The following is a 12,352-nucleotide window of genomic DNA, read 5'->3' as shown; positions in this document are numbered from 1 at the left end:
TGTTGTGTCTGACTTCTGAGACGCGAGAGCGACACAGACCCCCGTCAGTGCGTGTGTGTGTGTAAGTGACGTGAGCGAGTGGGCGGGGTTTCCCGCACGCCCCGCCCCTTTCGCTCCTTTGCGGTTGCGATAAGCTTGTCCTCTCCCCCGCGTGCGCGTGCGCGCTGCTGGTTTCCGCGGGGAGGCGCGCGCGACGGCTACCTCGGCTCCCTTCTCGCGAGAGTAGGAGTTTTAGCGAGAGTTTGTGGAAGATGGCGCCTGTTGTGACAGGGTGAGTGCGGGGGGGGGGTAGCTCTCTCGACATAGTTCCTCAGGGGCCCGTTTCCTTCCCGTCCCTCAGCCGGCCGGCCCGGCTCTCGCCCCTCCGCCGCCCGTTCCTCGAGCTGCGGATTCGGGTGGGGTCTCCTTTCTTCTCACGGCCGCTGCCGCTTCTCCGGTTGCGGGGGAACCGGAACGGTGGTGGTACTGGTGGTCGGTCGGTCGGTGGTTGTGGGGAGGCCGAGTCGCCTGGGCCCTCGAAGGGCCGGGGGTCCGGGTGGCGGGAAAGTCCCGCCTCGAGCCTCGTCGCTGTGGGGAAGCGCTTCTTGACGCGCGGAGCTCGTCGCTGTGGGGAGAAGCGGGGGGCTTCTGTGGGGAGAAGAGGCAAAACACCCCCACACGTGAAAACTGCCTGGTCCTGCGTGTCTCCGGCTCAGTGGTGTTAACACCCCCCCCCCAAAAAAAAGGAGAGGGGGTAAAAAGCGCTCTGGAGTAAAAGTCACTTCAGGGGCTCTGAGGAACTTGGCACGTCTGCGCGCTCTTGACTGCTTTTTATTTCGGGGGTGCATCTTACCCTCTGCCTTTCTGACTTATGCAAGGAGGAATTGCATCGCGTTGCCTTGACACTTGCGTGGTGCTCGTGTTGGTGGTGCCTGGAATGAGGCGCAGCCCCCCCCCTCAAGTGAGAGCTGTCACTTCAAGCCCCCACCAATGCCCTGCATGGTTAAGCTGTCCTCTTGTGTGTTGCATTGCATAACTAACTTCCCCAGCTTCCTTGCAGTGCCTGAGGTTGTTGCGTGAAGTTGGTTGGATTGAAAGCAAAGGCTTCCGTATCTTTGCTTTGTGGTGTGCGGTTAATGGGAACGTCCCCCTAGGTGAGTTGGGCTTTGGGTCTTAGTGACATACTGAGCATGTTCCGGTTTTCCTTGAAGGGGCCCTAACTCTTACTCTCAGGGTTGTGGTTTTGAGCCCTACAATGGGCCAAAGGTTCCTGCCTTGCAGGGGGTTGGACTCTGTGATTCTGTCTCAGAAGCTGATGATAGCTTTTTGTGTTGCTTCATGAGGCCCTCCAGTCTTTATTAAAGGTTGCTGCAGCATATCACACTTGACTTAAGTTATGGGTTGTCTTCTGGCAACAGCATCAGTCCATTGGGGCTTAGAGTTAGCCTTCAAGGTAGCTGGTGTCATTTAGGTCACATGATTTCATTGAAAGCAAATGCTTTTTGGTGATTGGGTAGGAATTTGTTGTATAGAGATTTCTGTTGTTCAGACATTACAGAAACAATATCCTGTTCCAAACTCCGAATGTGTCTGCAGTCTTACGCTATAATTTGCGAAGTGAAAGTATACCACCTCTATTAATTATGGAATTTACTTCTACAAAGTATCTTAAAATTAGTGCACTGATAGCTTGGTTGAAAATATCAGAAAAGTCCTTCAATAAAGTCACTTTCTAATATGCTTTAGTATCACAGTGTGCAACTAATATGTTGCTCCCTTCCCCTGCAAAGAAGGCAGGAATTGTTTCTTACAAATTTCAAGTTATTTAAGGTTTTAGGGTCGGGGTGTCAAGATGAAAATAGGCTTGGACTATTTGATTCAGCTTTTCCGTGGTTTATAGATTCTTTTTATTCTGGTCCTGTATTCAGGTTACGCTTTTTTACTGTTGAGCATCAATTGCTGCTAACATTCTGAACTTGAAAAGTAGTTCCTTCTAGCTTTAGATTGTTACAAATTCCAATTGCTTGTAAGTGAAGGCAAGGTACATGTGTTCCTCAGGATCTAGTTCTCTGCATGAATAAGTATTGAGTATTGCACTGAACAGCTAATTATTATGAAGTTAACATTCCTTAATCTATTTCTGATACAAAGTTAACATCAAAAATCTTGTGGAATATGTTCTTCTGTCAATACATTGAAAAGTCATAAAAAGAGGAGTTACAGTATTGTAGTACCTTGCTAATTGAGAGATACTGCTTTGTGCAGACAGAATTTAACTCCTTTCCCACCCTGTTCTTCACACTTTGGGCCTCTTCTGACTGGATCTTAGTTGCTGCTTTATCACTGTAAAAATAACTTACATATAATTGGGCACTTTGTCATACATAATTTAATATTTTATGTAACACTTTCATTGTGCAGATTCTAGGCTGAGACCATTATTAGAGACATGGGTATCATTTTCTTAAGCAGCAGTGCAGCATATTTGGAGAAAATTTGATTGATGGGAGGCTTTGAAATTTACTTTGAAACATAAGGAGAAATTCCATCCAGTGAAAAATAATGCATGGCAGATACACACTTAAGAGGGAGGATGAACACCAGCAGGAATATTTGGGGGGAGGGATTATTGCCATGCTTTTATATGATGCATCTAAGGATTTAATTTGGTGATACCACATTTTTCTAGGGACATGGGTGGCGCTGTGGTCTAAACCACAGAGCCTAGGGTTTGCCAATCAGAAGGCTGGCGGTTCAAATCCCTGCAACAGGGTGAGCTCCCGTTGTTTGGTCCCAGCTCCTGCCCACCTAGCAGTTTGAAAGCATGTCAAAGTGCAAGTAGATAAATAGGTGCTGCTCCAGTGGGAAGGTAAATGGTGTTTCCGTGCACTGCTCTGGTTCGCCAGAAGTGGCTTAGTCATGCTGGCTACATGACCCGGAAGCTGTACGCCGGCTCCCTCGGCCAGTAAAGCAAGATGAGCCCCACAACCCCAGAGTCGTCCGCGACGGGACCTAACGGTCAAGGGTCCCTTTACCGTTACCTTTTTCTAATCAGTGTTTGTTTGAATACTGTACCCTCTGTAAACTTGTGGAAACAACAGTGAAGAACTTGGACAGGTTGCAGAGAGAAGAGGGACATTTGGAAGCTTAGAAAACCGCTTTGCAATGTGGGGTTCCTGGGGCAAAATATTCCTAGGGCAACTGTACCCTATAAAGCAAGGGTGGGCTGAAGGTAGATCAAGATCTACTGGTAGATCTACTGATTGTCAGGGTTTTGTACTTTCAGTTGTTTAACAGTACCAGAAGAAATTAGTTTCTTTGCTAAATTAAGACTGCTGAAATAAATAAAAGTAACCGGGAATGTATTTTTGCAGGAAAGGGTTAAAATATCAGTTTTGTTTTTGACTGAAAACCAGTTCCTAGGTTTAGAATGTGCTCAGAAGCATCCCCCTAATTTTTAAAAAATCACAACCCTATGTCTCTCTTGAGTAGATCTTGTGGCGCTAACAGAGAACAAAGTAGACCCAACAAACCTCAAGTCTGTCCACTCCTGCTCTAAAGTATTTGAAGAAATGGTGTATTTGAGGATGGACTCTTCTGTGGTCCTTTTCTAGTGGCCCATCAGTCATTTATCAGCAAAGAAACAGCTTCCTCAGTGGAAGGGGATTTGGAAGCAAAGAAATAATATGAGAGTGCAAGTATTACTTCTCCTTGCCTGTATCTGTCATCAGGCAAGTTGACTACCTGCCCCAAATAAAAGTACAACTTGTGCATATATACAGGTAGAGGGGGTGACAGCACACAAAGATGAAGGGCACTGGACTCTCTCAACTGTGCTTGAAGAGTTAACACCTGAAAGAGTAACCAAATTTCTAAATAGCCCAAGTGACGGAAGTTTGATACTGATAAGCTTGTAAGAGACTGCTTAGAACAAAAAAATATAGCTGTAAACTTGTGATGTGTTGCTTGTAAAAGTTGCCTCTCTGATCAGAATACTGTATTGAATTGGTTTACTTCCCTCCAAATAAATCTTGACTTGGTTCAGTTTTTTTTAAAAGGCATTGGTTTCTTCTTATTTATTTAACTAATTTATAGGCCACTTAATCCTTTACACATCTATATGAAACTCATACAAAAATGTCTCAAAGTTTTTTAGAGACTGCCAAGTTTGTGGAATAGATAGTGCTTTGTAGCCTTTTAAGTATTGACCCACATTTGTAAAAATGTCTTACATGGCAAATATGAATTCCCTTTGTGTGAAGAGATAAGAAGGCTTCTATAATCTGGATCAGTAGTTCTGTGTTTTCTCAGGCTGTTGATACATCACAGATTACTTATACTGCCATGTGGAGGCAAGCAGGTAGGCTTGTAATTCTTGTGGGGTTGTTTGCGAGCCTTTATAATGGTTTGTGTCCAGTGTATCTAAGAAATATCCTCCTTCCTTATGTTCTGTCTTGCACACCAAGATTTATCAAGAGTATTTTACTGACTGAATTAATTTTGTGCCGTGGAATCAGGGTGTTTATAAAGAGTTTCATTGCTTGACTCTTAACTAGGAATCTCTTCTTCCTAGACATTTATTGGAGCCTAAACTGAGGATTTTTCAGAAATACTAAGTAAGTCTTCATCATTATTGTGTCTGCTATTTGATAGTTGAGTTTAGGTAGCACAGATCTTATTTGCATGTATTTTCTTTCTGTTATAAAACCCCATTACAAGTTGAATTGACTGTGAATTACGTTTGGCTACCCACTGAGATTTGTAGTTCGTCATGCTAAAAATGTGAATAAACAAATAAGCACCTCTGTTTTTTATTCGAAGGGAATGGTTAGGAAATTGGCTGTACAGTACTACAAGTGTTGATTACTTGGTATCTTATTGTGTTAGGTACTGTAAAGCTATTGAATATATTCCTGAATATAATAATAGTAAAACAAATGAATGAAATAAGATGATGTGCTAAAGAGTGGATTTGATAGCAGCAGTAGTTGTGGGATCCACAGTATAAACTTACTACCAAACTTATTACCTTTTCTGTCTTCAAATGTAGATAATTTTTATCATTGAAAAATATGATAGTATTACCTGTTTGCTTCTGCATTTGGAACAAAACCTTGTGAACAAAAATATATTTACATAATCCTTTGAAATTCTGACCTTAAATCTTCTTCCCAGTAGCATAAGTCATGAGCCATTGCTTTGACAGTTAATTTGGTATAGGCTTCCCTCCCCACTTTCTATTAAACAGTACAGAATGGGGAGGAATTAGCAAAAGCGGGAGAATGGGTTTGTGGCTGATCTAGTGTGGCTTTAGAAAAAATAACTGAACTATTGTCAAATGAAGTAGATTCAGTTCCCCACTGAAGCTCGGTAACCTTTATATGCATCTTACAGGTTATCATCAGTGTTAGAGACTGAGATATGAAAGCTAGCAGCTAAATGGCACCTTAAACCTAGGTTATGGGCGCAACAATGGAATGTCTAGGCACACTTCTTTTACAACAAGAATACAAAGCTGAAAATGAATGAACAGCTAAAATCTTAATATTCATTTTTCACATGCTCTAGTCCTGATCTGAAGACTGCAAAAAAGAAAGCCATGCTTCCCCTGTCCACCCCACTAATATTCTTAAGAGGGTCTCTTCTATAGTCTTCAGAGAGTGACTGGAAGTGGGGAAGCAGAAAAAGATCCTCCTTTCTTTCCACTCTGCAGTTTTAATCTGAAATCTTAGGCACAGTACTGTGCCCAAAGCTCAGAAACTGCTCACGCTAATGAAATTCCTTGTCGCAAAATGTGCCTAGAACGCTGGTTATCACGATATTCTTTTTAGAAAGTTCTTTATGAACTAATATTTATTAAATGCTGTAAAAACTAGGAAGCGTTATAAGGAAAGCTTTCCTGAGGGAATAGAGAACAGAACAGACTGTTAGATTACCTGATTAAAGAGCAGGTATGAATGGAGCAGGCAAGAGTCTATATGTATGCTTTTCATTAGCATCTGAGAAGCAAGGTGGCAGCTGTTGGAACAAAGTTTTTGAACTCAAGTGATACACATTCTTGTGTATTGTTGCACATCATCTCGGGCACTTAAAAGTGGATTGGTAATTCATAAACACAATTAACATCACCTTGCCTGTTCTGCTGCTTCTAGTTATTGTTGTCATTGGTGATTTAGATTGGCAGGTGTTGTCATAATGAACTATTATTTCTTTTGTCTTGTTCTTTGGATTGGTAATCTTAGTTGGTGACTAGAGACTAGGTTTTGTAACCTGCTATGGAAAGCTCTTCAGTGTTTGACTTAAATAGCTTCTGGAATGCTCAGGCAGGTTACACCACATAAAACCGGCAGGAAACATTCTCTAATTTACTGTTCAGAATTTGTACTAATAAATGTATTCACCATTGTGAAGCAATCCTTAAAAAAATTACTCTTCTGTATTGCCTTGTGCCATGTTGAAGTAGTGATCACTCTAAGACACTGGGGCAAGAAGTATGCTTATAAGTATAAAGTGCACAAGCTATTTAGAGCTTTTTAACTTAAAACCATCACTTTAAAACGTGCCTGTTGTGTGTCTTTGAAGAAGTGTGTTAGCTAATTGGGATCCTGAAACATTCCGTTATATGTACAACATTGATATTACTTTATGTTGCAGGAGTGGAAATATGCGCAAGAGCTAAGACACCTTAGGATTTTGGTCATAATTGGATGGTAGAACCTGGATGTCAACTCTGATTTACTGATTATTACATTGCTCTGTTTTTAAATACAAGCTGTAGAAATTAGAGGGTTCCAGGTGTGTACCTGGGATGGTACACACCAATCCATTAAAATAACACTTTAATACAAGAAAATCATAAAACCAAAATATGCATAGAACAAGGATCAGAATATCGGGAGGTTACTAAAAATATAATAATTCAGCAACAGCCTAGCTCTTTGAGTAATCATTTCTATAAGCCTAAGAATACTAATGCATCACAATATGATGCCTAAAATCAGCTAGCATAAGGAACAATCTTATTCCATACCTTTTGTGCCACAACAGATAAGGCCTGCTCTTCATAACTACACTGCAGAAAATAGCTGTAAATAGAACTATTGGGTAGGGTCTCTTCCAGATCTTAAGCCATTGGTTGGTAGGTACTAGGGGAGCTGTATAGAATTTTATAGACAAATGTTAGTACCTTAAATTTGACTCAGTAGCAAATAGGCAGTTCAGGTAGCAAATACCGTATTTTTCGTCCCATAGGACGCTCCATCCCATAGGATGCACCTAGTTTTTTGCGCTGCGCCTCCCCGCTGTCCCCCGAGCTTGTGGGGCTGGCTGATGTCTGCCCGGCGCGAGGGGCGTTCTGCTTCCGGGCGCGCCGCGCGCTGGGCAGCAAGCTGCTATCTGCAGCGTGAGGAGCCCTGCGGGAACTCCCGCAGGGCTCCCCACGCTGCGGATGTCTGCCCGGCGCGAGGCTGCTATCCGCAGCCTGCGGAGCCCTGCGGGAACTCCCGCAGGCTCCCCAGGCTTGCTGATAGCTTCCTGAAGCCTGGAGAGCAAGAGTGGTCGGTGCGCACCGACTCCTCTCGCTCTCCAAGCTTCAGAGAAAGCCTGTATTCGCCCCATAGGACGCACACAGATTTCCCCTTCATTTTTGGAGGGGGAAAAGTGCGTCCTATAGGGCGAAAAATACGGTAGTTCAGGTAGCAAATAGGCAGTCAGCAGCCTCTTCTGCACCGCCTGCAGCTTTTGGACAGACTTCAAGGAAAGTCTCACAAATAGCACATTGCAGTAGCTTAAATGAGAGGTTACCTGAGCATGTATTTACATAGGTGAGCTATCAAAGTCCAGGAACAACTGTAGCTGGTGAACAAGTCAGAGCTGAACATACACAGTCCTTGCCATCTGGGCTTCAAGGACATATGCAGTCCTTGATGCTATCTGGGCTTCAAGTGATAGCAGTGTTTTGCCAAGAGCTATTTACCTGCTCCTTCAGGGTGAGTACAACTCAATCCAGAAAGGGCACTCTACCCAACTCCAGATGTGGGTGGCGCTGTGGTCTAAACCACTGAGCCTCTTGGGATTGCTGATCAGAAAGTCGGTGGTTCGAATCCCCGTGACAGGGTGTGCTCCCGTTTCTTTGTCCCAGCTCCCACCAACCCAGCAGTTCAAAAGCACACCAGTGCAAGTAGATAAATAGGTACCTCTGCGGTGGGAAGGTAAACAGCATTTTCGTGTGCTGTGGTTTCCGTCATGGTGTTCCGTTGCGCCAGAAGTGATTTAGTCCTGCTGGCCACATGACCCAGAAAGCTGTCTGTGGACAAACGCCTGTTCCCTCAGCCTGAAAGCGAGCCCCACAGCCCCATAGTGACCTTTGACTGAACTTAACCATCCAGGGGTCCTTTACCTTTATATTTTTATTGATGACATAGTACTTCAGATCCCGGGATGACAAACTTTAAAAAGCATTGGGGACAAAATAGTACCCTATGGAACCCCACAGCACAAGTGCTGGGGAGCTGAGCTGCTACAGTCTGGTACTGATCCTGCAGATAAGAAGAGTAGAGCCCTGTATTGTGGTGCCTCCAGCTCCTAATCCACAGAACTCATGCCAGTCAATATTATGGTTGGTTCTTGCAAAAGCTGATGAGAAGTCAAGGAGAACTAGCATGGTCTCACTCTTCTGATAAAAAGGTCACCAATCGGGGTGACCGAGGCCATTTCCATGCTGAACCTAGGCCTGAAGCCAGAATGAAATGGGTCTAGATAATCTGCTTCATCCAGACACACCTGGGACTGACTAATCACTACCTTCTCAATCATCTTTCTCCCATAAAGGGCATTTTTGACTGTGTGGTAGTTACCTAATATCACTATATCCATGTAGGACCTCCTGAGAAGGAGCCTTACCATCTCCAGAGCAATTGGCTCTTCATCACAGAGAATCAATCACTCCTTAGACCCACTCTCAAGTTGTTCCTGGGTGGCTTTTATTTGCCATAATGGACTTACTTTTTTTTCGAATTGCTACTGTCTTCATGTCTTAAGAGGCCTTGGAGTGACTAACAATAAATTTATTTATTTTTAAATACTATTCTGAAAGTGCTAGGAAAATATTTATAATCATTTCTGTAGTGGGATCTTGAAGAATAAGTTAAACAGGCTTAGGTTAAAATAATTTTTGGTTTTTATTGGAGCTTGCTTTTGCTGATATTCTGTCTTCCTTTGGTGTCTAAGCTCCCCCATCTGGCAACACATTGCACTTTTCTTGGCTTTCTGCATCTGACAGTGGTTGGTAGCAAATTCATTTCTATAATATTACATTACTGCACCACCACGACCACAGGAAACCTGTTAGGTTTCCAAGCACTTTTAAGAGCTTAGTGAAATATTTGGATTCGGGTGAGAGGATGAGCTGCTCCAATGCTGGATTAGTCATGCGGCAAGGTGAAATGACCTGCTTCAGGTGGTACTGGGGAGGTCGCAGGTAGATGAAGTCAGGAATTAGTGTCTGTCTGTCTGTCTGGTTCAGAATTTTTTGTTTAAAGTATTGGTCCTAGAATGGGGCCTGTGTCTGGATAGCTCAGTTGGTTAAAGCGTGGTACTGATACAGTGGTACCTCTGGTTACGTACTTAATTCGTTACGGAGGTCCATTCTTAACCTGAAACTGTTCTTAACCTGAAGCACCACTTTAGCTAATGGGGCCTCCCCCTGCCGCTGCGCTGCCGGAGCACGATTTCTGTTCTCCTCTTGAAGCAAAGTTCTTAACCCGAGGTACTATTTCTGGGTTAGCAGAGTCTGTAACCTGAAGCGTATGTAACCTGAAACATATGTAACCCGAGGTACCACTGTACTGTAATGCCACGGCTGCAGGTTTTATCCCTGTATGGGACAGCTGTGTGTTACTATACTGCAGGGGGTTGGACTACATGATCCTCAGGATCCCTTCCAACTCTATGATTGTATGATTCTTTGATTTCCAATTAATTTCAGCCAGCAACATGTGTTAAGACTTCCCTGGACAGCTGGCGTTTTGTTTTTAGACTGGAATTCCCTTCCTGTTTGTCTGGGTTGACATTAACCCCTCATTCAGATAGAGACATGTGCTGTCTTGTTCCAGCTGTACTTAGTGACTGCTTGTTGCTATGCAATTCCTGGGTTTCCAGTCAGCTGGGTACAGCAACAAGGTGTAGGAAGCAGGTGATTAACAGCTGATCAGAATGGTGCCCTGCACCCAGGGAGGGAAGGGTAGGGTTGAGCGCAATTCTCTGCTCCATTGAAAATGGTGAATTTTGTGGAAACATTTCAGCTGCTGTGGATCCTTTTTCTTTAGCTTAAAAAAACTTTGCAGCTACAAGTTGCTACAAGTGGAGCTCCTCTCAGTAGCTGGCAGGTGGCGGCTGCTAGTTTCCTTCTTCAGAAAGTCCTGGATGCATTAGCCACTTGCTTATTTGTGAAAGCTTGTCCCCCCCACCCCCGAAATTCCTAGAATGATACTGCATTCAGGAAAGTTGGGGGAAGTGTGTTGACAGGTGGGGGAAGCTAAAGAGAAGAGCTGTATTGCCACTGTTTTTACACAATATTTTGAATGAATTTAGAATTACTGAGCATGGCATGTCATTATTGGTCCATTTACCTTTATGTGCTAAAGTCTGTTACCTACAGCAAAAGTTGAATATGGGAAAATAAATAAGTAATGTCATTTTAAACATTTCTGGCATTTAAAAATATTTATCTGGTTGAACAACATGGATTAGAAATTAAATGAAATTATTGTCGGATATATTGCTTTGCTTGTACAAGTACTACCACTTCAGACCAATTTTAATTATTTCACTCAAACATTCATTTACTTTTTTGGGTCATGAGTTGAGTGTAGATGAATTATTTGATTAACTCGGGTGCTTTGTCTTGAAAAAAATGTAATTGTTTCTGGTTGGAGCAGTGTGCGCTCTCTGCCTTGGGCTGAATTGTAGCATGAATGAGGTGGCAAAGCTTTTGGAGTTCACTGGAACTTCTACTGCCACTTTTTTAAAAAATTAAGTAGTTATTGGAGTGATTCACTGGGTGCTTTGTCTAGGATTAAATTCCTTTTTCATCTGCTGGTTTTTGTTGCTGTTTTACCAAGATGTGGGTGAGTGAGCTGAATGGAGTTGCTCTCTCTCAGTTCTGGTCTTCTGGGTGCTTGTTTCAGAATCAGCATAGATTAGAGGGTTGGGGAGAAGCAGTTGCTGTCTTCTACAAGAATCCTGCCTCTCCAGTCTTCCTGTTGGCTTTGAGTGCCAGTTTTGAGTGTTCATATATTATGTTACATACTCAGGAAACATTAGAATCCTATTAGAATATCACCCACTCCACTGCTCACCAGTCTCTTTAGCTGAGCTGGGAGTCATAATCTCAGATTTGGGGTTGAGGACTGCTGGGATGATTGGCCTGGGGGGAGCTCAGCACCCATGCTAAGTGCTTTGTCTATGGTGGCTGAAAAATTCATGAGTGCCATGACAGTTGTGGGGCTGTTACAACATGTCATCAGCCTAACACATCCTGGACAGAAGGATGGTGGTCTGAAGGTAGATTTTATATTGACTCCCTTGTTATGGCTGGACCACATTCTGTGGAGGTTTAGCTTGTTGCTTTATCCCTTCCATGGTTGGAGGAACCTATTAGAATAGTCAATCCCAGAGACTAATGGATTCTGAGGGATTTTCAGCTAGTGTGGCTGGTATTTTTGTCAGAGTCCTGATTACTTTCTGGAATATAGATGGAGGACTTGGGCATAATCGCTCCCAAGTGCCCTTTTGCAAGGAGCAGAGCCCATTAAGCTCCTTAGTATACACCTGAGCTGAGGGCAGGGAAGCAGTTTGGGAGACAGCAAGAATGCACATGGAGAAGGACTAATAAGTTCAATCAGACAAAAACAAGAGCACATTATCTATTTGCCTATTCTGTGTCATGAAGGAGGTGAAGAAGCAGTTTTTGTCCACCACTAGTGAAGCACTTCCAAGTGTTTTGGGGCCTTTTGCAACCTGGACATCCCTTGGAGGCACACTGCATCATGTTTGCTAAGCACTTTGAGGACATTCATCACATCACTGATGCCAATATTATTGCAGATAGAATTGGAAGATAGAGTTGGAAGAGACCACAAGGGCCATCGAGTCCAACCCCCTGCCAAGCAGGAAACACCATCAGAGCACTCCTGACATATGGTTGTCAAGCCTCTGCTTAAAGACCTCCAAAGAAGGAGACTCCACCACACTCCTTGGCAGCAAATTCCACTGTCGAACAGCTCTTACTGTCAGGAAGTTCTTCCTAATGTTTAGGTGGAATCTTCTTTCTTGTAGTTTGGATCCATTGCTCCGTGTCCGCTTCTCTGGAGAT

At 43.5% G+C, this 12,352-nt stretch overlaps 1 protein-coding gene across 5 annotated transcripts in view; it reads left to right on the top strand.

Moving 5' to 3' along the window:
• The window catches only part of RBPJ (recombination signal binding protein for immunoglobulin kappa J region), an 82,293-nt gene that overhangs the window by 42,450 nt on the left and 27,491 nt on the right, over positions 1-12,352 (top strand). Inside the window, exons 1-2 of one of the 5 annotated variants that reach the window (XM_082238225.1) lie at positions 252-271; positions 4,553-4,595. The exons of 2 other annotated variants lie outside the window; for them this stretch is intronic. Coding sequence is in view for 1 of the 3 variants with exons in the window: in XM_082238223.1 (XP_082094349.1) it covers positions 252-271 (20 nt within the window). In the remaining 2 variants the exon portion in view is untranslated. Of the gene's footprint in view, positions 1-169; positions 272-338; positions 396-4,552; positions 4,596-12,352 lie in introns of those variants that run through there. 2 more of the 5 variants (XM_082238223.1, XM_082238227.1) reach the window with 2 other exon arrangements.

This window comes from Podarcis vaucheri (genome assembly GCF_965113315.1).
Source record: "Podarcis vaucheri genome assembly, chromosome: 9".
In the NCBI taxonomy this organism is placed as follows: Eukaryota; Metazoa; Chordata; class Lepidosauria; order Squamata; family Lacertidae; genus Podarcis; species Podarcis vaucheri.
Note: the sequence above shows the minus strand (reverse complement) of the source record. Positions and strands in the feature narration are given on the sequence as shown.